The sequence below is a fragment of the Alexandromys fortis genome, unplaced genomic scaffold (genome assembly GCF_014885135.2).
Source record: "Alexandromys fortis isolate MF-2015 unplaced genomic scaffold, M_Fortis_MF-2015_v1.1 scaffold_16, whole genome shotgun sequence".
NCBI classification, from domain to species: domain Eukaryota; kingdom Metazoa; phylum Chordata; class Mammalia; order Rodentia; family Cricetidae; genus Alexandromys; species Alexandromys fortis.
The window spans coordinates 19,371,733-19,397,593 of NW_026067893.1; the positions used below are offsets into that span (position 1 = coordinate 19,371,733).

The following is a 25,861-nucleotide window of genomic DNA, read 5'->3' on the forward strand; positions in this document are numbered from 1 at the left end:
TGGGCTCATATAGTTAAACCACAGACCTGGTGGATTTCCTGAGTCGGGTTTAAGTACCTGGTTTAAACCTTTTCCATTTGATATCTGACCCACAGATAATGACCCACCAGCCAAAGCACCAGGGCTTTTGAATACAGCCTTGAGCATGTCTAATCCACTGCTGTAGAAACAGTGGGGAGGCCTCCCCTTTCCCTCCTCCTCCCCCAATCAACGGGGAGGCGGCGGTGGGGAAGAGACAGAAATCTTTAATAAATAAATAAAAAAAAGAATGGATCCCCATAAGCTCAAAAAAATGTTTTGTTTTCTTTTTTAAAATAAATAAATAAATAAATTATAAAAGAAAGATATAAAGATCAAAAAAAAAACCAAAAAAGAAACAGTCGGTCGGGTGTTAGTCTGCACCCTTTTATGCAAATCTGTATGGTTGATACTGATGGTAACAGCCTTTCAGAAAAGGAGAACCTATCTGTTCTTGAAGGTCCTTCAAGTGGTGACCACCGAGCCAACCCTCTTGTTTTATTCAACAAGGGTGTGGCTTGAACAGGGACACCTCTGGAAAGTACTTAGCCAGGAACTAAAGCCCCACCTTCCTATAACAGCACTTTTTCTATGACACCGTGCTTTGCAAACCACTCTGTCATCTTGCTTACTCTTTATGATAGTTTTCGGAGTGCTGGATGACCCATAGCCATTTGCTGAGTTGTTTTTGTAGATCCCAGAGGAACACTGGGCCATTATCTTTTGGAGCTGAATGTCACATGAGTCATTTCATTGTCTGCTGGAAGAAGACTTATGTCTAACTGAGCATGTTGAGAAGTACTGCTTCTAATAAATACTTTCCCACAAGGAGTATTAATCCAGGAATGAAAATTGCAGTGGTATAAGAAAAGGCATTAACATTCTTTTCTATTGGGCCATTGGAATAGGCCACGAATGGTATTTGGTGAAAACCAACATGGATTATTTGAAAAAGTCTTGAAGAAAAATAGATGGTTATTTTCTTTTAAAAACACTTTTATTATTTACTATTTGAGAATTTCATGCAAATATACAAAAGTTTGAATCAAATCCCTCCCCCACTCCCTCGACTCTAATTCATCCCATACCCCTCCCCCAACTCTCCCTCCCAACCTTTCATTTCCTTAGCAGGGGTATCTGTTTCTTCTAACCCCAGATGCCATTGTTTTCTCTAAGGTGTCTACAGCATTCCTGAAACTCAACTTCATTTCACCTAGTGTAGAAACAAGCCAGTGAGACAGTAACAAGACTCCCTGTCGGCCACATGGAGAGCCTTCTCTGTATATCCTGAGGCCTCCTGAAGCTTACGCCCAGGGGAAGAGGTGGCTGACCTAGGAGAAGAGGTGCCACATTCCGTGAAAGGGGCGGCGCAGCTATGTGCAGAAGATGATAGTGTACCTGATAAAAGAAGCAAAAACTAACCTAATTACTGGATAGTCCAGACCCATAGCCTGAGAGGCCTGGTATAGTTAAGGGAAAATAACACATAACGATCGGTCTTGGAAACACTGTATGACTGTATAATTGCCTAAGGCAGATAGAGATGCCAGCTACCTACCCAGCATGATAATAGTGCCTAGGCTGTATGTGTTCCCTTGGGTCACCTGGCCTTTGTTGCCAGAAGGCGCAGGCTTTGGACTGAGCCCAAGGATAGTCAGACAGACCCTATAGAATATAGAATCACTTGTCCCCATATCCCAATGTCCCCACTTTCTTCTGGGAAGTACTCTCTCCTTCCTACAAAATACACAGTAGATAATTACCAAGGGAACATAAAAGTTATGGTCATGAATCGTTTTGACACTGACCCTTAATGTCTTCTACTGTTCACCCACACCTTCTTCCTTAGTTGCTTCTATGGCCATTTTCCCATTAAGCTGGACTAGATAATTTACTGCCCATTTTATACAATTTCATGGCAGAAACTTTTAGCGGACCAGAGACGACTTAAGCGCGAGCAAGAAGAGGCCGATATTGCAGCTCGACGCCACACGGGTGTCATCCCGACGCATCATCAGTTTATCACTAATGAGCGCTTTGGGGACCTCCTCAATATAGATGATACTGCAAAAAGGAAATCTGGGTTAGAGGTCTGTTCTGGTCGCCGCCAACTGCTGCTTGACCCAAAGCAATATTTGCCTTCCTTTGGCATTGCTCTTCGTAGGCCTATTTAGTTCTCCAAACAGCGTCTGTCATCCTGGCTTCCCTAGCTTTGCTTTGGCTCTCTTGCGGCTGGTGAATAGACATGAATGAGCCCCACTATGTCCTGTGCCCTATACGTTCAGCATGCCTGGCTGTGGGACTGGGATCTGCTGGTGCACACTCCTGCTGCATGCTTAGAGCATTGGCTGCCTCATGAGTCCAGCTCTCTCCATCTTGCATTTGACCGTGGTACCGTGTTGCATTGTGTTCTGCTTAGAAGCTGTGTCCCTTTGGCCATGTGTCTCAGAAGCTCGGGTATGAACAACCCAAGAGTCTTCTGTAAAGAGATGGTTAATGAAGCTTTCCTTATTAAAGTACCCGAGTGACCTTTTATAGCATTGGCAAAGGCCCCCAAACTTAGTGACATTGCTGCTGAAAACTCAGGGAGCAGTACCGATTGCTCAGTGGTGCTGAAGGATTGCACTGAAGTTTGGAACTCTTGACTTCTGCAGCAAGGATAAACCGTGGAGGGGATAAGAGCCCTGCAAAGAGACACTTCATCTGCTCCCTTAAGTTTCTCATTTCTAAGCTTAGACTACAGGAGTTTAATACTATGCCAGGAATGAGAAGCAAGAGTGTAGTGATTTTATCCAGGTCTTGCTTCTCACAAGGCCAGTGTGGTAGATCAATGGCTGCCTCTTGAATAGGAGTTTATGCCCTGCTGTATAACCTTATGTGGTCCCACTGAGGCTCAGGTCTTCTCCAAAAAGTGTATGGGTTGAGCTTAGTGGGTCCAGAGGAAGTGACACTAGACCTAGTTTTATTACCTTTTGGTATAACTGACGTTTCTGTCTTCCCAGTAATGGGCATCGTTAGCTTATTTTTTTTTTTAAGAAATGAAAGGATCCTGGGAAGAAGTGATAAAGGAAAAAAGAGAGAGAATCTGACTTGAAGGAAATTTGGGGGACAAGGTAGATTCTAAAGTATGGAGAAAAAGAAGAAATGTAATAGAGGAAGCAAATGGTGGCAAGTCTCTGTCCACTTGTGAGTGACAGGCAGCCTCGTGGCGCTCAGTGTGAGGAATCCTCAGCACAGCCCTGCTCCGAAGGCTCTGCTGACGGTTTGGACCCAAGAGCAGGCCTGCCTGTGTGTGAGGAAGGAGCCACAGAACTGCCGCCGTAGGGATACATGGGCTTGCCAAGGCTGCTCAACTGGAGTAGCTGTGACAGCCAGGCACACTCTTCTTGCTGGACCTGCATCCCCTCCCAAGTGGTATTTCCCAAATCGTGTGAGAATTGCTAAATGCAGAAACCAAAATGCAGACTCCTGCATCCCACCACTGATGTTTTGATCTGGGGTGGGGTCTAAGAATTTGCAAGTGGTATGATGCTTTGATGTATTAAGGTCCACGTTTAAAGAATCACTGTCCTTTAGTTGACGGACAGTTGAGACAGTGACATCAGCAAATGCGTGCCCTGTGCCCTGTAGACGGCAGAGTCATCAGCTGCTAATTCTGTATAGCACTCTCTCCATGTAGAGCAGAAACAACACAATTCATGTCTTATGCAGAAGTCAACTTCATACATAATTATGTCAGGCAGGTAAGGTGGCACATACCTTAATCCCAGCACCTGGGATATGGAGTTAGGAAAATCAGAGTTCAAAGTTATCCAGACAGCGGCTATGTGCTGCTGTCTTATACATTTTATAACGTTCACACGGCTAATAGCTGGATGGCATGGGTGAGCCATCTCTCTCCCGACACATTTTTCATTGTGATTTCTATGAAGTTTTTATTCTTACAGTTTGGTCTTCGGGTCTTATTCTCCCATCCATTCTGCTCTTGTTTACCTACAACTGTTAAAGTATGCCATAAATATAGGCATTAGGATTATATGATATTTTCTTGATTATCAGGTGGTTGTTCGGTTGCCCCCTAATGCATATGTATACAGATAGAAGGGAACAGAAGCATGAAAATACAGGATGAAAATTCCTATGGAGAACCAGTCTCAGCACGTGCCTGCGATCTCAGCTTGGGAGGACGAGGGAGGAGGATCCAAAGCTCAAAGCCAGCCTGGGTGCCAGTAAAGACACAAAAACTCCTGTGGTGCAATATGAACCCTAGAAGATCTCTGTGAAAGCCAGCTCGAGAAGCCTGAAAATGTAGGACATATGACCAAAGGACAGCAACTAGAATAGCCCAATGATGCTTTTAGGTGCCTTTTCTCACCTCAAGGGCTCCACTTCCCCCTTCTACTCTGCCCTTGTCTTCCAGTCTGGTAGAGGGCCTACCATTTCTTTCCTTCATGCTGTTCCCCTAGACAGAGGCCACAGCCGCTGACAAGGTCAGAGCTACGCCTGTAGAAATAGCTTGTGCACATGATTCCAGCAAATTCACACGTCCCTTTTTAAAGAATGTTTAAGGGCAGAGGAGAAAGATTTGCAAGCAGATAAATTCTTCGGAGACGGGGCCGAAGAATTCGAGACTGAGACGTAGCACGCGCACAGGAGACTATGACGCAGAGAGACATTTAAGTGTGAGGGGGTTGTGACCCACAAGCCTCCACCCAGGTTAGAGATGGAGATTTGATCTGCTCCACAGTCCAGAGCCCAAGCCAACATCAAAGCTACGCCCCCACCCTACCCACCCCATGTGAGGAAGAATTTGAAGAATGTTATTTGTGCTCCTGGGTGACAGTAGATTAGAGTGAGGAGAAGGTAAAAAATCAAAGGAAGCTCTGTGTCTGTGGGAACCAGAGGTCAGACCCAGAGCAACAGGGTTTTCCACTGAGGGCGTGCAGACGCAGGCGTGACTGCTGACAAACTTAATGAGAATGTGGAGACCGCTAGGTCTGGCTTTCCAGGCTCGAGTGTCTAGGAGAAAGGGGTTGCCACAGCCAGGGTGGAGTTCCAGGATGTAGAGATAGAGTCAGGGTTCCCCTAGCTGGCTTTTCGAATGATGTCACAGACCGTAGGGGCCTGTGGAATAGCAGATGTCCTGATAAGTGACCAGAGTTTGATCTGCTTTCAATTCATAGCTTATACTAGGCAAACAGGAGCTGACCCACACGGAGTAAGACGGTAGGAAAGGGTTGTCTGAAGACTGCTGGCTGACAGCGTGCCTGAGGGGCTTTGCAAACCATCTCTTACCTAAGTGTGGCCTTCTTGAAGGGGAATTTTCATGCATGACGCAGCTGACTAAACATCCGTCTGTCATTCTGATGAGGTCAGGTGCTGCGATTTGGTCCGGATTTCTAAACCGAAATGAACTGGTTAGATTGGGTTTCTCTGCTTTGCTTCCTAGAACCTCGCGAACACGTCTCCTTTTCATTGTTCCACTTTCACAACTTTTAATGCCGCATTGTTTCTTGTGTTTAGATGAGACCTGCCCGAGCCAAGTTTGACTTTAAAGCACAGACACTGAAGTAAGTCCTGCCATGTTTGTCTTCTTCCCTGCCGCTTTGAAAATACTGTTGGCTTAGGGCAAAGAGTTGGGAGAAACAACTAAGACAGAAATGAAAATAATAAAGCGTAGACTCGATGCCAGGCACACTGCTTATATTAACTCATTCGGCTCTCGTGAAAAAGGCCTGTGTCCTGTGGGGTTCCAAAATTAGGGAACCAATATGAAGGAGCCTAGCCCACTTGAGAGGTGATAGAGCCAGCGTTCAAACCCAGCAGCTTGGTGTCTGAGCTACCTCTTGCCTGACTAGGTGCTCTGCTTGGTTAGAGTGCAGCATGTTCTGACCCAGCCTTTTGTGGAAGCAATCAGAACCAGTCTCTAGGAATAGAACTTGGCCCATTTTACTATAGCATTCCCGAAAGAGAAGGCCTCCAGGATGCTAGCTAGCATTTCTCTAAGTGTGTTCCTCGGAATGTTCATCCTGCAAGGTGTTCTAAAAAACAAAACCAAAAAACTAGTGTAGCAGAAATGAGTCAGAAAACCACTATATTTAGGCCCCCGACCCCTGGGAGAGATGAGCTGTTGTTGGCATGTTTGTGGCCGTGGAACTCTCTCAGGGACAAAACTTCATCTGCTTATTTGGCCCAAGTGTTCTCTAAATTTAGGTGACCTGGAAACCTTTCTGTTTTCTGTGGAACACAGTTTGGGAAATGCTACCAAAAAACAGATTCCAGAAGGCCTTATAGCTAAGTATGGATGAAAACAGACCGTGAGTTTTCCTTGGCAGCTGAGGATAACATGGCCTGCCACATCCCATTGTCCGGCTGACAGGAGACACCAGGGGATAGGAGGAGAGCTTCCATTCGTGAGTGATGGCAAACTCTACCTCAAGGCTCCTCAACCCTGTTTTCCATTTCCTTCAACACAAAAGGAGTAGCCAGACCAAGTCTCAAGAACGCAGACATGGATCTGATGTGGTCGGATTTGATTGTATTACTCCATTCCCTCAGTTTACTAAGAGAGACAGCCTTGAGGGCTTTAGATTCAGGAAGCCCTGGCTCTGCCACTCACATCTCTGTAACCGTGGCCAAGTTATACAGGTTTTCACCCTCGGCTTCTCTCATTGCTAAGATGAGACTAGAAATTCCTCCCCTGCCAAGAGACTAGCCAGGGTAAGACCAGTAAGATGTTTTACACAATGTAGCAGAAGTCAATACTCAGTGTAGATTTCCCTCCATCCTCATTTTTCAGCCAGAGGGAATGATGAAGATATATGAATTAATTTGCAGATTAGTCAAAGAGATAATATTTTTTCTTTAGATTGAGACTTTGGGTGATATTGTTTCATAGATTCCATTTTAAAAGTTTGGTGTCCCCCTTATTAGATAGAAGATGTAAGAAGACTTGAGGTCCACAAGATTGTCACCATTTATTAATACTGCCAATGCCAGAGAGCAGTTCCTTCCTCCTGGCTCCTTTTCTCATCATGATATGCTGTTTTTATAACAAAATCAATAGAACTTAGTAAAGAGTAAATTCCAGATTCGCAGACAGGATTATTTTCAGTGTGTTCCTTTAAAAAACAAAAACTCTGCTCTGGGGCCATTTGATTCAACAAAGTCAACCAGGCTTTGTCTCCCTATACTCGGGGCCACACATATGACAACCTTCCAGAAAACATCTTTATGTCCCATCTGTAGTGCTTTGTGTATAGCCCAGGATAGATAGTTATGAATATGTTCCTGTCCATAAGCATAAGACATTATGAGACGGTTGTATGATGGGGGAGGACCTGGAAGTTTGCAGGTGACGATGTTGCACTGCAACAACAAAAGATTGTACACGTCTGAAAGCGGCTTGTGCTGCTAATCCCCGCACTCTTCGCTAGCATGTGGATCCGTGGGAGCTGAGGGAAGGCACTGGTGAACCACTTTCCTAGGGACGAGTGCCTGGTTCTTTCCATCGAAGAGCTGCCTCAGACCAAGCTCCGCCTAATTAAGCAAACAGAGCCCTCCTGTGGGAAGAGGTCAGGTGCAACAGGTACCTGGGTACCAAGGTGCCGGGTTTGAAGCCTGAATCTGTCACCTTGCAGGTAGGATAGGGAGGACATGAGCCACAGAAGCCCTGTTGTCTCTGTCGGTCACAAGTACAGACTTACCTATGTTCATCTGTCTCAGGGTGGTGGGTCTCTGCTGAACAGTGGGGCTGTCAGATCTCGCCTCTGCCACACTGCAGGACACTTAGACAGGGAGAAGGCTTTGACAAAGTGCATCCAGAGCCATTCCTTTTCATGAAGATGAAATCCTTTTCGTGGACTTATTCAGGATTAGAACCAGTCTTCCAACACAAGATCCACAAAAGCCTCCTCGGGTGCTTTTTTCCAGCTCACGGCCAACATTTTCTACGTTTCCCAAATGTTTAGGTGGCATCCCTCATGTGGGGCTCCCTGTCATACTGCAAAACTGGCACGTCCCCTCAAATTCCAGTGAGAGACCTTCTCGTGATGTTGGCGTGGTGCAAAAATGAAGATTATTTAGACATTTTTCTTTTTAGTTCAAGAAAATGTCAAGTTATAATTTTGTTGTTTCATTTTGTTTATAATGATAATATATATTGATATAATATATAATGATATAATTTCATTTTATTTTCTTCCTCCGGGAAACAAAAGAAGTCTTCATTAGATGTGAATACTATCACAGCTGAGGCAAATGAGGAGATGTGTGGGAACTAGTTGGGAAAGATACAGACAGCTTTTGAAAAGGGCATCCATTTTTACTTCCCGTTTTCCACGTTGAGAAGGAAGGCGTGACTACAGAACATGCACTGTGTTGGGTGTTCCGTCTGCAGTTTACAGTTGCAGTCTCCAGCTTTGGTTTAGGTGCTGTGGTCAGACAAAGGAGCAGTGTCACTGAGGGCTCGGGCCTCTTGTCCCAGAACTAGTAGATCTTTGAACTCGGCTCTGCCTGACTTCAGAGCTGTCTAGCGTAGGCTGATGGAGATGGGATGGTGAAGTAGGGGTCGGAAGGCTGAATGTGTGAGTGATGTGATGCCAGAATGTCATAGCCTGAAATGGTTCAGGTGCCTCTAGCTGAGGCACACGTGGGGCAGTGAAAGTATCCAAAGGGAGACGTTTTACTATTGAATAAATGTCAGTCAAGACTGCTGGGCTCCAGATGGTACATCTCAAAGATAGAATTCCCAAAAAAAAAATGTATTAAGAAAATCACAGCAAACTAATAAGGCCTCTGAGCACTTTCTAGTGCTAGTAAGTTTGTATGTTGACACCCATCCCACAAAAGATTAGAAAAATGCCCAGTATGATACAATTTCTTGACAATTGGAGTTCTCACTTCCAAGTATGGAGCCTTCCACCTTCTGTAACTTTATCCCTTGCCTTAGTTAGAGTTTTAGTGCTGTAAAAAGACACCATGACCATGGCAGCTTTTATAAAGGAAAATATTTAATTGGGGCTGGCTTACAGTTCCAGAGGTTTAGTTCATTGTTGTCGTGGGGAGAAACATGGCAGCATGCAGGCAGACATGGTGCTAGAAAAGGAGCTTAGAGTTCTACATCTTGATCCACAAGCAGCAGGAGACTATGAACAACACTTGGTGTAGCTTGAGCATATGTTTCAGTAGTTTCAGTAGTGACACACTTCCTCCAACAAAGCCACACCTCCTGATAGTACCACTCCCTATGGTCCAGGCATTCAAACACATGAGTCTATGGGGAGCCATTTCTATTCAAATCACCACATCCCCTTTGACTCTTTGCGAAGTCTTATTTTACTCAGTAAAACTGAAGTATCTTCACCAAGTGCACATTTTGAAACACCTGCTAAAAGGCAATGACCTTCTGTCAACAGGGAGCTGCCTCTGCAGAAGGGAGACATTGTTTACATCTACAAACAGATTGATCAGAACTGGTACGAAGGCGAACACCATGGCCGGGTGGGAATCTTCCCACGCACCTACATCGAGGTACTGTAGCCTGTAGCTCCTTTCTTACAAACAGCCCAGCCACAGCTAAGATGCCGTTTTCTCACCGTGCCCTTGTGTTTTCTTCCCTTCCACTCCTCTCCTTGCCCTTCTTTTTCGCTTTCTTGCTGTTCTCAGCTTCTTCCTCCAGCTGAGAAGGCTCAGCCCAGGAAGTTGGCGCCTGTGCAGGTTTTGGAATATGGAGAAGCCATTGCTAAGTTTAATTTTAATGGTGATACACAAGTAGAAATGTCCTTCCGAAAGGTAAGCTGCATGTTTCATCCTGGCTTTGGGGCCTTTGAATGGTGCTGTTATCTGGGGAATGTAGTGTTACTATAGAGTGCCAATCTGTAGCCTTAAGAACACAGTGAATTGATCAAAATTTGTAATAAGGGGAATCAGAAGCTCTTCTGAGATGAGGTTTGATTTATTTTTATTTTGTGTATATGGGTGTTTTGCCTGCATGTGTACCACATAGGTGAAGTTCCTGTGGAGGCTAGAAGAGGTTATTGGTTTCTCTAGAACTGGAGTTACACAGGGTTGAGAGCCACCATGTGGATTCTGAGAAAACCAAACCCAGGTCCTCTGGAGGAGCAGTCAGTACTCTAAACTGCTGAGCCATCTCTCCATCCCCCATATTTTTGTTTGTTCAGTTGGTTCCCATATTTTTGTTTGTTCAGTTGGTTTTGTTTGTTTTTAAATAACACAAGTCAGAGTTTAACCACACTGATCTCACCGATTCAAACCAGTATTTATGGTATCTTAGACATAAAGAACAGCCCCAAATACAACCCTCTGAAGCCTTTGCCTTGCAGATGAAGACTGTGTGTGCCTGCTTTGTTCTAAAGGAGCCTAAGACACTACAGTTGCCTTCCTGCTTGAGGGCATACTTCTGAGCTCTTTACTGAAATGCTTAACTCCCCGGTTAAGGGAGCGCTACTGTGTTAGCATCCCCACCCAAGTACTTCATCCATGGCCAATAGAGATGGCTCTCCTGAGGATAGAGTGTGATGAAGGATACAGGGTAGGATGCAGGCAGGGACCTCATACAGGCGTGTGGTGGTTCAAGGAGTCTTGCTTGGCTGTGTCTTACAGGGTGAGAGGATTACACTGCTCCGACAGGTGGATGAGAACTGGTACGAAGGGAGGATTCCTGGGACGTCCCGCCAAGGCATCTTCCCCATCACCTATGTGGATGTGCTTAAGAGGCCATTGGTGAAAAACCCGGTGGATTACATCGACCTGCCTTATTCTTCCTCCCCAAGTCGCAGTGCCACTGCGAGCCCACAGGTATCTAAGCTTACATCCTCAGCTTGGAGTTTTCATCTTCAGCTGTGTCGATGGCACACAGTCCCCTTGGGGATGGCTCTCTGATGGCTCTAAAAAGGAACCACCTTGATCAGGGCAGTGTGGGGGTTATTTTCATACATGCTTATGAAATTTTCCTGGCACTCTAAGTATCTGAATGGAAGGGAAGAGTTTAAGATAATTACTGTGGTGGTGAGGCGAGGGGGGGGGTTGGGAAACAAAAAACAAGAGTCATCATTTTGTGCATCCCTGTGAAGCTGGCGGTGTAGATGGCTGCCCCTCTATGGCCAGCGTGTTTCTCTTTGCCATGTTGTCTGACCATCAGGATTGGCTTACAGATGAGAGGGGTTGGGAGATAATTTCATGTTCCCATCCTAGACATGTAGACCAGATTCAGAGTGCCTTTGCAAGCATTCACTGGACCCAAGTTGAGAAAGAAACTTACAATGTGTCAGTCTCTGCAGGGTCAAAAGGGAGTGAGTAGTTTATAGCCTTAGTAGCATATTTTTTTTTCCTGAACATTAATTATGAGCATGGTTGTTGGAAATGTAATCCTAAATGAAGCCCACTTTGCCCAAACCAAGGAAAACAAGAACTCTGAGTTCAAGAGAAATACGGTAGGGTGGCATCCTGTGGAATGAAATCGGAGGATGGCTGAAAACTGTGGGACTCGGTGCTGCCATGGTGTCTCTTTTCTCTGGTCCTCTCCCACTTCCTTCCCTCCACGTGCTGGTCACTGACACAACAGAGAGCCCTTGGCTTAAAGCACTAGAGGGGCTTTCCTAAACGGTGGGAAATGCGTTCTGCCTTCTCCCATGAGAAGCCGTGAGACTGGAGCGGGCATTCTGCTCTGTAAGAGCGTGGGGAATTTTCACTCGACTGTGGCCGAGAGTAGTTGTAATACAAAATGACCACACAATTCATGCTTCTATCTGTAGAACCCTGCAGAGCTGAAGAAGGGGCCTGGACAGAGGCTGTCCCTCTAAGCCTGCAGTCCTGGGTCAGGGCTGTGGCTGCAGAAACGGTTTGGTTGGCGGGGGTGGGGCACTTCCGGTGCTTTCCTCTGGAATGGGACTCTGCAAAGCAGGCCAGCACTACCCACAGCTGTCCCAGCTCCCTGCCACTTGCCTCTCCTCTCTCTACCCTGCTTGCACACACTCGTGTGCACACACTCGTGTGCACCCTCGGCCACTAGGAGGTTTCTCTCCCAGCCTCCCCAGGTTTCTGTTTTGGACACCGGGGTGTCCTGCTCATCCTCTCTGTTTCATTCTTCTTTATGAATGACCACTTGTGGTTCCTCCTTTCTCCTTTATGCTGACACTCTTACCTTTGCTTCTTTCTTTTGTTTTCTTCTCTCTCCTTTTCTTTTCAAGTGTACTAGTCACAGCAAGCTCATCATGCCAGCCCCTCCATCACTGCCCCACTCCCGCCGAGCCCTGTCCCCTGAGATGCACGCCATCACCTCTGAGTGGATCTCGCTGACTGTTGGGGTCCCGGGCAGGCGTTCTCTGGCCATGACACCACCCTTGCCTCCTCTGCCTGAGGCTTCTGTGTATGACACGGACCACTTGGCCTTGTCAGCAAGGGCCCGTCCCTCCTTGCCACTCAGCCTCCCCTATTCAAGTCTGTCAGATCACTCCGCCTTGCGCTCAGTGGTTTCCCCACTGGCCCTGCCTCCACCCCACAGAGCCTCCTCCCTGGCACCCAGTACCCAGGCTCCTCTTCACGTCAATGGAGATGGTGGTATTCACGTCCACCAAGATGGCTTCTCTCAGCCACCACTTGGAAACTCTGATAGGGTCATCTCAGAGCTTAGTGATGCCTTTAGCAGCCAGAGCAAGAGACAGCCCTGGCGAGAAGATGGACCTTATGAGAGGAAAGCAGAGAGCGAGGCAGGTGAGAGATGCCCTGGTGGACCCAAGATCTCTAAGAAGAGCTGCTTGAAACCTTCAGACGTGGTCAGGTGCCTGAGTTCTGAGCAGAGACTTTCAGAGTTCCACACTCCTGGTGACAGCCAATCCTTCAAGCCTCTGGGTAGCCCTTTCCCAACATGGGAGGCTGGGCCACCAGAGCTTCACAGAGGTGTCGAGGCTGACAGGAAGGCTGCTCAGAGTGGCGTAAGCCAGGTAGGCCTGAAGCATGACCGGTTGGTGCCTTGGCCTCTTGCTTGGCATGGTGGAACATACCAGATATCTCACCCCTGGTCCATTAACCGAGGCCAAGTGGGTGCTTGAGAGATCTGTTTGCTTGCCTTAGAAATAAAGGGATGGCCAAGAGGGAACGGAGGAGCTGTGGACTAGGGTGTTGGTTGGGGATCGTTCAGGAAAACGTAGTCGAGCTTCTTGAGGTGATTTTGAAAGTATTCCTCCATTGACACCTGCTACCCTGGCACAAAAGCCCCACGAGCAGGAACGCCTTCCTTGTGTCTCATTCACGCCCTAGAGATTGTCGTTGGTTTGCTTTGACTAACACAGCTGAGAACACCAGGCTTCGGTGTGATGTGGCGTGCTTTTCTTGTGAGATGCACAGTTTCCATAACTCATGGTGCTCAGTTTTGTCGGGTCTGTGTCTCGTTTTTGTGTTTGTGTGGGGCCAAAGGGTCCTGTTTACAGTGAGCAGAAACATTTTGGTTCTTCAGAGGTGGGAAGATGCAGGATGGAGGGGCTTCTGATGTGTTGGGGGTCACTGAGGTTTTGAATGATGGTTCTTCTAAGTGAACTACAAAGATTTCAGCATATAAGCTGAGGGAGACTTAGAGTGTTTTGAAAAGACATTAATTTGATAACTAGACAGATCATTATTCATTTTTGACTATGTTCTTTCGTGCCCAGAGAGTCACTTTGAGCAACATTTCCATAGTAACCAGATTTGAGTATCAGCTCCATCTAATTGCCATTATGGAAATTGTTCACCCTCTTAGAGACTCAGTTTCTGACTTCTGAAATGAAGATAACCCCCCTCCTAGCATGGTCCAGAAAATTCCTTGAAATAATGCATACAGGTGTTAAGCACAAGAACTTTGTAGAAAGAAGAGAGAACTACTGTCTTAGGTGATCTAAGACTGGGCATTATAGACGCTCAATAGGATTAAGTGCTGTCCTAAAGCTGTCTGCAAGCTGTTGATCGTCGGTTGTATATAGTACCTACAGTCAACCATGCTCCTTCTTCAGATTCGGTCCTGTTTCCCCTTGTAGCTGTTTGTTTTTTGAGCTACTTGAATTGTATGGTTTATGGGTAGAGTCCAGAGGTTATTAAATCCCTTTTCTGTGGAGCCCATACCCAGTGACAGGGGCAGACATAGTTCTGTCACCAGACCAGTAACGGGAACACAGAGGCATAAGACATACCAGGTCAGACCACCATGTGCCGGTGTGTCTGGAGTGGAAATCACCAAGGGTAATCAAGTGTGCGCTGGCTTATAGGGACTGGGCTTAGACTACAGAAAGTTAACACTGCACCCCCACCCTGCCCCTGCCATAGTTGCTCATGTATAAAGTAGGGTAGAAACAGACAGTCCATCCCTCCCTGAAAGGCTGTTATGATGATTAATAAAATAGCGGCCATCAATAGGGTACTTGGCATATGGTCAGTCTCTTGGACAAGGGCTTCCTGCTATGGCTGCTGTACATGGTCGCCCCATCTCTTAGTAAGCACAGGGCTCTGGGGCAGGTGTTCCTGAGCTGTGTACCCTAAAGAAAAGTGTCTGTCTGATTCAGAGAAACGACTAGCTCACTGGGAGAGGTTGTGAAGTCACTGGCTATAAAGAATGAAATGTTGACAGAGGAGTGGGCCCCAGATCAACCTAAGGTGTGTGGAGCCCTCCTGGTTGCCAGGGGTGAGTCATCACCGCAGCCGGGTCCAGGACTCCGTGTGTACGGGAAGTGCGCACAGTCCTGAAGCACCAATAAGGTTCAGGGTGCACACTTCCTGCTTCCTACCAAGGGCAGGAATGGAGTTGCCGGCAACACCAAAGATTGTATTGATTGGAAGGCCAGGCTTGTTGAGGACTGGTTCTCCCTTCCTGGCGAGTCTCTGGACACCAGGTGTATCACTTCCTGCTCCCTCCCTTCCTCCTGCATTCCTGGCACAAGCCCTTTCCCTCTGGGTGTGTGGGAGCCATGGTCTGGTTGGCTCCTTTTCAGAACTGATGGACTCTCAAAGGACAGTTGTGTAGGCACGTTCTTTTCAGCCTCACTTCACGCAAGGCAGCTCTGGGGATGGGTCCTTCATAAGAGACTCCATCCTCTTGGGGCCTGTTTGACTGACAGGCATGCTAAAGATGACTTCATCATCTGTTCTCTGGTGGCCCTGTCAGGACATGACCTCAGGCTGTGTTACTTGTTTGGGTAAATACATTCCAGTATCGAGAAACTTGCCAGCCGTTCTTCCCCTTAACGAGCCCTGGGTTCCGTTTGCACTTTTATTGGGCTAAGGGACTTGACTGAGCATCTGACCAGTAAACAGAGCGATAAGTGAAAAGGCAGCCCAAGGTGTTGTGGTCATTTACTCTTTCTTTAACTGTCTGGTATCCAGCAGCATGCTGAGTGCCACGGGAGCCGAAAGCCTTGGACGTCACTGCAGACATCCCCTCAGGGAAGTCTTTCCTCCCAGGCTTGGAAGGCTCCCTAGTGAAATGGCCGCTCAGACAAGGCACCCTCATCTTCCAAAGTCTCCCCAGCTTTAGTGCCTGGATGTGTTCCTGCTTGTCCTTCTCAGCTTCCTAGAGACCCTACCTTTCCCAGGAAGCTTTCCTGGCTACTTCTGCACGACTGGCTAAAGAGCGCTGAGCCTTATCCCCATGAGCATGCCGTTGCTCAAATGCCCTTGCAGGCCTGTGTCCCTGTGAACGTTAAGGCCCTACAGCCAGGGACCACGACACTTGATATAGGGAATGTGCTCAGTTAATATTCATTAAATGAAAGAACAGATTAAAAAATAGTTGAGCAGAACTAAAGAGTTTATGCTGTTGACTGTGGACTCAGCCCTGCTCACAAGTACTTACACTGCAGAAGAGACAGACGGTCTAACCCGAAAGCTCGAGATGGGAAGACATGATAAGCTTAGGAGGAGCCAGGTGATTGTAAGTAGCATTGGTTGTGGGCTTTAAAGAACAGGGAGTTTTCCCATAGATACAGTGGGATGATGATTGATGGCCAAAGGCCCAGAGGTGGGAAGTACAAAGTATATATAAAGAAGGGTATGTTCCTAGATTCAGCAAGCTTTGGGTGTACCTGCAGGTAATAGATCAGTGGGATCTTGCCAAGGAGACTGGGACCGTAGCTTGGCCTATGTCTGCCTGTGCCTCCAGCAGTCACCACACTCGGAATAGTACAGAAGCCATCTTCCTTGCTGTCCCTTGACCATTGCCAGTCAGTCCCTGTTCCGCTGCTTTCCTTCCCCTGGGTCACCTGCCCCCATCCCAACTGTCCGGATGTGTGTACTCTTGCGGAAGGTGCTCTGACGTCTTGGTCGTTTACACTGTCAGAATGTTTTCTCTTTGGGCTGGCTACTTATGTTTTAGGCTTGTTGTCTCTGAGCAACAGAAGGGATAAATCAGTGCCAGGGACTTCAGGGGAAGCAGGGAAGAGCATTGGTCTCCAGGCTCTGGTTCTGGCTCTGCCTTCAGTCGGCTGAGTGTCTGTGGGTGAGTCACACCTCCTTCCCGGACAACTTCCCTGTCCATAAACAAAAGATGCAGCTCGGGAACTGAACTTCCTTTCAGCTGGTGCTCTGTGATGGGATCCCAAGTGAATCTCCGTTGAAATGAGAAAGAACATATAAAATGCTAGGTCTGGGCTTCATTATAGATCTGTATGGCTTCACCACCGGGAAATGCTTTCCTTTTATTGGTTTTTGAGTGACAACTTTGTCACTCAAAGGTACACACACATAGGTATACACACGAAACACCCAGCAGCTTAGCCTTAACTGGCATATTCTTGAATTCTGTTCAGTGTAATTTTGACTAATATCGTGTAGAACAACCAGTCTAGAAAGTCAAGGTGGAGGTCATGTGGGAAATCTCGGCCATCCCCACTCGAGAAGCAGTTGGATTTGTGTATAAGAGTGCTTGATGTTTCTGAAAAACCTCACCGAATCTCTAAATCAATCCCCACATCCCTGTGATCCCAGAACTCAGGAAGTAGAGGCAGGAGGATTACAGAAAGGAGAGTACTAACTTAGCTGGAGACAGAAAGATGTGCAGTGGTAACCACTGGGAACTAAGTCTGTCCCCGGAAGGCTAAGAACAAAGACAGGGGTCTGGCTGGAGAATGGAAATCAGAAACGGACGGGAAACTCGAGATGTGACTTGTAAGATCAAAGGGCAGTTAGAAACATTAAGATCATGCTCACACACACACACACACACACACACACACACACACACATATGCACACACACCACACAAAGATGGGAAATGTTTTTCTTTGACTCATTCAGCCCGATAAGCTGAGTTCGATCCCCAGGACCATGGGGTGGAAAGAGAACTGGCTCTTGACACTTGCCCTCTTTTACATAACACCATGTAATTTTAATTTAAAAAAAAATTAGAAAACATGGGGTTTGTACTTGGCACATTAATGCCCTCCTCTGTTCTCATGTGCGGCGAAGGAAAAGGCATGATGTGTTTGGGGACTGCCTTCCAGTTCCTCACACCTGAGCTATACCCCTGCCATCTCCCCTCATATGACAGAAATGGGGAAGGCAGACTAAGTTTGGCTGAGAAGACTGAGTACCGCTGAGCCTTAGAAACAGATTCAGATTCCAAGAAGTCTGTGTGCTGTCCCATGGGTAGTCTGCAAGGAGACTGTCTAAGCCGTGAGGAGCCCCAGTAATTGTCAATAGCTAGCTATAAATTGTCAGTTTATAGTGAAATTACCATCTTTTTCTCGTGTGATGTTGTAGGAGAACTCGTGAAGCCAGAAGCCTCTTGGCTGGTTCTCTGGAGGTTTCCTGGGACAGAAACCCAGGAGCTTGAGACTTGCAGGCCTCCCCACTCCGCTGACAGAGTTGCCCATGTTCCATGAGTCTTGTATCACATTCCTGGGTCAACACCTCACCTCCCGCATTTACAAACGTGAGCTCTTGATCTATGTCTGGAGGCTGTGATCTAATAAAAGGGCTGCCTCCTCTGAGCATGCCAGTGCTGCCCATTCCTAATTATTCATTGATACGATGGGCACACCCCAATCACAGAGCTAGGGCCAAAAACAACACTATGAATCATGCACAGCCCTATTGTTTTATTTTGGAATTTGAAGTCTTTACTCAGAAGATGGTCAGTGTCTGCGAGCTCAGGTTGTTTGCTGTCCCATTAGGAGGCCAGTGTAGGTTGTCATGATGTCGGGTGGAATCTGAGGAGCCACAGGGCACAATAGAGAAGTGCCATCTCAGAGACTCAGGTCCAGTGGCCGGTCAACAGAACAGCAGATTCCTAATGTTCGTGTGGGGACCCAGGCCACACAGCGGAAGCGTGTCTCCCATCTATTCCTTCAGGGTTCTCTAGTGTGTGTGTAGCTTATTTTGGACTTTAGTCTTTGGCACACACCCCAGAGCTGGAACAGGATGCTAAGTAACTGCCCGAGCACCAGGTGCTTTCTGGGTCCACAGGGGATTATCAGCTCCAGGGAAGCTGAGGTCAGGTTTCTGACAGACTACCAGCTAAAGACAGACAATAGGGAAGCAGAGCAAGGCCACACACAACATTCTTGGGGAGAACGGAAAGAGCACCCTAGCTCGGAGGCAGCTTGTGGGAGTCCAGAGAAAACAGTTTCTGGATCAGCAACTAGTTCCTGCTTATGCTTGGTGAGGAGTTGAAGGGAGTGCAGTGTGTGCTTGCTTGAGTGTGTGCACGCACACACCTTGCACGTTGGCCTGGTTGCTGTTTTTCCAAGCAGATGGAAAGCCGGAATGTGACTTCAGAATCCAAGATGTACATAGCATGAGCTAATGCTCTCTTTATTCTTAGCACCGGCTGGGTCCTGATGAGAACATGTGTCTACTCTTAGGCTTAAGGAAGGTCAGACTGACGCCCTGAGGGAGGGCGCCGCCAGCGGAAGGAAAGTGAAGCACATATGCAGTCGAAGATTTCCTAGCAGCCGTCGTGAACGAGTTATTAGTTTAATAGCGTAAACCCTCGGGAGGCAGAGGCAGGAGAATCTTTGTGAGTTCGAGGCCAACCTGGTCTACAAGAGCTAGTTCCAGGACAGGAACCAAAAACTACAGAGAAACCCTGTCTCGAAAATCAAAAAAAAAAAAAGCGTAAACCCTTTAACCCAGTCTATTCAGAAGATTTTTGGAAGCCAGCATCTACTTTTGCATTCGTAGCATTTTCCCTTCACACTGCGCTCACAGCCTCGTCTGACTGTTGGTGCCTCACTGACAGCCCAGGCTGAGGAGGAACAGCAGAGGGAGGTGGAACAGGAAAGGTGCGACCTTGTACCTAGAGGGGAAAATGTCCTCAGAGGGTAAACAGCTTTCCAAATGAAGGGCTGGTCCAGGTAATGGGTATCAGTGGGTTCCAGCTCCGTGGGAGCTCCCTCTCTCCCCAGCGGTTTACATTCCAGCTGTGTGAGATGCTCCATTAAATCTAAACAGAGAAACCGAGCCCGATCGTGTTTACCTTGACTACTTCCTTCATTTATCCAACACTAAGTGGGGAGCCCCGTCCTCCCTACCTCTCAGGAATGGGGTTGTTTCTACTCTCCGGATGTTAAAGCTCGGATGGTGACTATGCTCTGCTTTGGCTATGGCTAGAGACGAGAGGAGCTGCTAACTGAGATACTGATAGCCCTCTCGTACCGTGGTTCCTTGGGTTACTGTCAGATGCTGTCTTTTATGGTGTCCAGGCCCACTTTACACATCTAGAGTGAAGCATGCAAGAAGAGAGGTCAGTGTCCATTTTGAGAAGAGGTAGAATTTGGGTGTTAATAAGGTAATGTCAGCCTTCTCAGCCTGAATGAGGGGGTGGTATGTGAGTCATAGAGGGGTTCAGCTCTTGTGTTCACAGCCTTTGTATAAGGCCCTAGTCTTCACTGGGTTGTAAAATTCCCTCCTAGTCAAAAGTTAGTAAAGGTAAGAAGTGAGGTGTGAGCCATTGGACCTTCGTGAATTTATAAGAGCAGCTCCATTCGCATTCGGTTCCAAGATCCTCTTTGGAGCAGCACTGTTGGCCAGGTGCTTGATTCCAGCTACAGCTTTGGGACTGGGTTGACCAAAAGAAGCTAGGGGCTTTTCTAAGCTGTGGCCACCAACCCAAGAGTTGTCTGTGTCTGGCCTGAGGTTATCAGGCTACTAACAGGAGTTTTGACTTTCGGTTTTAATGAGAACTTTCGTTTTTCATGAGGTGTGACCCAGACCAGTCTTGTCACAGAGGCCAGAGAATCTCACTTGAGGTCCTCTGCAACCTTGCTTTGCAAAATCAGGCTGAGAACCAGAACCCTCAGCACTAGCAGCTAGCAGTGGCCAGTGCCTGGCACAGCCAGATAACAAAGTCAGAGTCTGTGCTTCAGTAGGGTCCTGGGAGAAACCAACATCCAGCGGGATTTTAGGCAAACTGCTCATCAGCACCCTGACTAGCTCATGGGGATGATGCCACTGTCTCTCAGACAGTTGACTCCAGTCCCTGGCAAAGGCCAGCAGGTCCCGAGACATCAAAGGAGCAGCCTGAAGGGTCCTGTAGTCTTGTCTGCCCTTTCCTTGCTGTCAGAGTAGAGTCCAAGGGGGAGGTTTGAATGGTTGAGGCTAGGAAGGGTCTTAGAGAAGTTGTAGGGCTTCTCAAAAACAGGCGGGGGGGGGGGGGGGGGGGGGGGGGGGGNAGGTGGGGGGGGGGAGGCTAGAGACATGACTCAGCAGTTTAGAACACTGACTGCTCTTCCAAAGGACCTTGACTCAGTTGCCAGCACCCAGATCATGGCTAACAGCTGTCTCTAACTCCAATTCCAAGGAAATCTGATGCCCTTTTCTGGCTGCCATGTCCATCGAATGTACATGGGTAAACAGACATACATGCAGGCAAAACACGCATACACATACCATAAAAATAAATAAAGATTAAAAAAAAAACCTGACGCTAAAACAAACACCACCAAGTGTAAGAGAGTGATGCCTGGTGTAGCTGTCGTTCTGCTGGGCCCGCTGCAGGGTGAAGACAGCTACGGCGGAGATGAGCAAGAGGGGCGGTGTGGTAGAACCGAAAGAGCAGCTAAGCAGTTCACCTCTCTCCAGCTGTGGTCCTGAGGCTGGGCTGCCCTGCTCCTCTCTGAGCACGCTTTTCTAGAGAGCAGTATGGTTAGCACACCCTGCTGTCTCCTGGTTTGGGGGTGCAGTCACGGGTGACTATGTCATTTGGCACACCTTTGCCAGGATAGGGGAGGGCGGCGGTGTGAAGGTGGAAGAGGTCAAGCAGGATAGAAGCCGAGGCCAGGAGACCGCTGCATGGCTCGTGTGACCCCGCTGTCTCTCTGAAGCAAGTGTGTGCTGCGCAGAAGATTTCCGGGTGCCCTTCTGAAAGATTGTGGGGCTGCGGTCAGCTGCTGCGGCTATTAAACGTTTACCTGGAGGGCATCTCCAGAGGTGGACTTCCAAGTGTTTATTCAGAGAGACTTCCTAGAGCTTAGAATTGAACCCTCTCTGGAGAAAGTGTTTCCAAACTGTCTTCCAACAGAGACTTGGACCTCCTTGTGAGAGCCCAGCTTCAAAGGAAGGTCTGCACGGCCTCAGTTCCGTAACAACACCACATGTCACCTGGGCTGGTGATGACACATTGCTCTGCATCTAGAAACAAGCTGGAATTCATTCCATAGCTCACCTGACTGTGTCATGTGCAGATTCTTTGGAGGCATATGATCTTGTTTGAGACTTCGTCAGTTACGCAGGGATACCTCAGTATCCTGTAGTCCTTGTGAATGCCCCAACGTGGGTCCTGATGGTTCCCTCGTGGTCCTGACCATCATCTCCCCCTCATCCAAAATCTGAATCCACCTTTGACACAGAAGCCCCCTCCCTTGAAACGTGTCCACTAAGATCAAAGGGTTCAAGGGGAGGGGGCAGCAGGTCTGTTCTTAAAGGCAGCCCTTCTCAGTCTCTCCTGCCAGTCTGAGGACCCTGTGTTGTCCTTTTCACCTCATGTGTCCCATTTCCCATCTCATTGCTGGATGCTTGCTTCTAACTCTGTACATCTGCATTTTCTCCTGTGCATCTGCCACGTTGTCATGGAAACTCAGTGGCCACGGGTCACAAACTCCTGGTGTCATCTGAATGTGGTGGTGTGGTACGTGTATTTGCTCACGCTTTTATTTTGAATCCTTTCCAATGTGACATCTGCTAAAATGTCTCCCTTATGATTTGCTTGGTGATCACAGCCTTCTCATCATTCACTGAGCGCAGGACCTGATCTCACAGAATCTGAAAAGAACTATGTGGTAAGATGCCTGTTGGATAAGACTGTGGCTTTCCTAAAGAGAACCCTTCCTGACTGCAGCGTGTAGACCAGGGTAACGCCTGGCAAACATCCCGCTGTGGTTTTCAAGAGCCCACCATGGCTGTCGTAGAGCCAGGGATTCGGCCACCCTCTACGCCTCTAAAGGATCGGAGGAATTTAGAGACAGTGGCACTCTGCCTGCAGATGGGATTCAGTGCTAGTGCATGACTGGGGGGTTCAATCCTGTGTTTCTAGCCTGAGATTATTCCAGCTGTAGCAGTTACTCACTAATGACAGGCTTCTGTGCTGCTGTTCCCTAGAAACAGTCATACTAAATGCCGAATTCCTCTGTCTTACCTGTCTTTCCATGCTTACCTGGATCCCTCCTGCACTCCGCTACTGGAATCTCTGTTGTTGTTTTTTTTAACCTGGATCTTCAACTCTGTTTTTCTCCCTGGACTTACGTGCTTCGTCTGGAATGTCACATCTCTTCCTTTCTCTTTTTTTTTTTTTTTTTTTTGTGTCCCCACATTGACTGTTTTATGGGGGTTTCTGGATATCGCGGGGCCACCTCACAGGAAGCGGTTTGCAATGAGATCATAAACATTGCCGAGAAATCTGTCCATTACTGCAGCACTGTCTCTCGTCCCCTTGACTTCCATCACAAGGTACCCCCCTCTGATAGTAAATCATCTCTAATCGTTTCTCAGCAACCTCAAGCCCAGCAGCGGAGGGTCACCCCAGACAGGAGTCAGCCCTCACAGGATTTGTAAGTACAGTCTGAGAACTTTGGTTCTTATCTTGTTGGACTCTCTGCTTTGGAAAATGGTTGGCCAACTCCGTAGCAGCTCTTTGGGGGGAAATGAGCTAATTGATTCCCGCCTCTTTGGGGATTTCTAGGGAAGGCCATATTTCCTGTCAGCCAATGAAGGCAGGTGGTAGGTGAATGAAAGAGGTCACGAGCAGCTGGGAGAGAGATGGGTAAAGAATTAATGACCATGCCGGGTGGTGGTGGCTCATGCCTTTAGTCCCAGCACTGGGGAAGCAGAAGCAGGTGAATCTCTGTGAGTTTGAGGCTAGCCTGGTCTACAAGAGCTAGTTCCAGGACAGGTTCCAAAGCTACAGAGAAACCCTGTCTCACAAAACCTTAAGGAAAAAAAAAAAAAAAAAAGAACTAATGACCTTACAAGGGGAAATGAGAGTTGTGCTAATGAATTTCAATATCAATGCTATGGAGAACAGAGAAAAAGGAACAGTTAATTCTGAGCTGAAATCAATTAACAGTGTTGATTTATTTACTCATTCACCCAAAAAAATATTGGATACATCCTATGGTTTATACACATGGGAGAAAATTCTGTCCATAGAAGATGGAAAGAGATTTGATCCCAGATCTGAGTAAAAGGCATGGAGTGGATGGGAGAGCCTGAAGAAGGCCTGTGTGACTAGCAGATGGTTCATGGAGGTGAGGATAGAGATGAAAGTTAGGATGTTAGGGTGGGACCAGATTCTAGATTGCAGCTGAAATCGGTTTGGATTTTCTTCTCCAGACACCAGGAAGCCGCTGAAGGCTTTAAAGTGAGGTGTGTGTTGATCATGTTTATTCTAGGGAGACAACTCTGGTAACAGGAGGAGGATGGGATTCAGAAACAAGGGACAGGGATGCTGGTTAGGAGGTATGAAGTCGGTCAATGTGGTCTTAGCTAGAACAGCTTTTTGTAACCTTGGAAATTTATAAGATGACCAGCCGAGAGCCAGGGTAAAGAGTGATTGACGGTGAAGGAGAACAAGAAAGGGCAGCAGGAACAGGCTTAGGCTCAGGAACGCTCCCTTTCATAGAGCAGAGCCCATAGCATCTAGTCAGCCATGCTGCCCGCCTCTGCGAGACCAGGAGTAAAAATGAGAAGGCTCACCTGGCATTCTCTCTGGCGACTGTGTAACAATAGGGAATGTTCCTTTAGAAAGGCTGAAGAGGAAGTTTGACGATGCATGGGGTGGGGTGGGGTGGGGGACTGGAGATCAAGGGACACTGGAGACAGGGCAGAGTTTTAGGCATATTTGTGCCAAAGAAAGAGCTGAGAAAACTGAAAGATACAAGTAAGAAGCTGTAAAGGGAAGAGGGTTCAGCCTGGCCAGGAGACAGGGTACTTGCACACGGTAACAGGGGCAGGACAGCAAGTAGGGACAGACTCTGGTCTGGCAGGGAGGAAGATTAAAGTCTAATCACAGCAAGTTTCCATCTTGGAAAGCGGGGACAAGAATCTGAAGCCCTCCGTTGAGAGCGGGGTGCTAGCACCAGCCGAGAATCTCACCTGGAGGGTTTCTGAGCTGCTGGGGACGTTAGGGCCTAAGTGGGACCAAGGCCACAAGGGTATAGATTTTCTCCAGTCTGTCTCCACCGTTTGCCTACAAACAAGCAGAGTTATTTTCCAGAACGTGGACTAGCAAAGTGGCCGTGGTGGAAATTCAGGGGACGGTCAGTGTAAGTGTTTGTGCAGGTATGCATTAGACAGTTAGCTGTAGGAATCCAAGTTAGGTAGGAAATAAAGACAGAAGCGTGAGAAAAGGTATTCACTTACCCACTGTAAATCTGCCTCCATCTTTTAATTCCTCACTAGAGACCTTCGCTCTGGCAGCCAGGTCCTTCTACCAAAGTCTCCACAGCCGGGGAAAGGTAGTGGAAACAGGTGTCCTAGGATGCGCCACTCAGAGCAAGCCTCTCGGTTCTGGAAGACATTGCCGCAGGCTTGTTTCTAGCCGCTCTTCCCCTCCCGTTGGGACTCACTGACATTACTGGAAATGGCATTTGATGGGCTCATTTACAAGAGTCTGGTGCTACTGTGGCATTTGGAAACGATGAATTGTGAGCTGTGGCCTTGGTGCCCACGAGAGTCCCTGGAAGCATTTGCTAAGGGAATGAGTGAGAACAAAGCTGGCCCTTGATGCTGAAGTGATGTCAGTTTCACAACAAGCTTCACTGTTATCAGGACACAGAGCAGTGCAAGCCAGATGCCCTAGGCCAAAGAGCAAGTCGATAAAAACCTTATCTGCGGCTATCGTTGGGGTGGAGCAGAATTAGAAAGCTTTTGGGGTCTCCTGAAAAGGAACCCTACGGTTTCAAACACTTGAGACAGCGTGACAGTGAAACACTTGAGAAGGTTTTGTTAAAACAGCATGACAGTGGGAGTGTGATTTATTATTATTGTTCTTTTGTTTTGTGTTTTAGACAAAGTCTCGCTCTGTAGGCCAGGAGCTCAGCATGTAGCACAGAGTGTGCCTGGACTCAATGACAGTCTTCCTGCCCCAACCTCCTACATGCTCAGATCACAGACATGAGCCGTTTAAAACAGCTTCCCACCTGCCTCTGTCTGTTACCTGGTTTTACAATTCCCTTTTGTTTGCTAATGTACATGACCAGAATTTAATGCCCATGAAGCTAAATAACTGTCAATTATTCTTAATAATTTACCTGTATCATCCTATTATCAAAAAGGGAGTAGCTAACTTTAAAGGCGGTAAAGTGGACAGAGAGGGATGAAGACAATAAAGGTCTGCCATTGTAATGAAAGAAAACTAAGGTTAATG

The 25,861-nt window shown here is 47.5% G+C and overlaps 1 protein-coding gene across 11 annotated transcripts in view; it reads left to right on the top strand.

Moving 5' to 3' along the window:
• The window catches only part of Sorbs1 (sorbin and SH3 domain containing 1), a 218,000-nt gene that overhangs the window by 186,870 nt on the left and 5,269 nt on the right, over window positions 1-25,861 (top strand). For 4 of the 11 annotated variants that reach the window (XM_050144522.1, XM_050144537.1, XM_050144565.1 and 1 more), the window contains 5 exons: window positions 5,542-5,588; window positions 9,435-9,549; window positions 9,685-9,810; window positions 10,642-10,836; window positions 22,987-23,045. In XM_050144522.1, the coding sequence (XP_050000479.1) occupies window positions 5,542-5,588; window positions 9,435-9,549; window positions 9,685-9,810; window positions 10,642-10,836; window positions 22,987-23,045 (542 nt within the window). Of the gene's footprint in view, window positions 1-1,940; window positions 2,109-5,541; window positions 5,589-9,434; window positions 9,550-9,684; window positions 9,811-10,641; window positions 10,837-12,227; window positions 12,981-22,217; window positions 22,278-22,854; window positions 23,046-25,861 lie in introns of all 11 variants that reach the window. The other 7 variants (XM_050144513.1, XM_050144530.1, XM_050144547.1 and 4 more) reach the window with 3 other exon arrangements.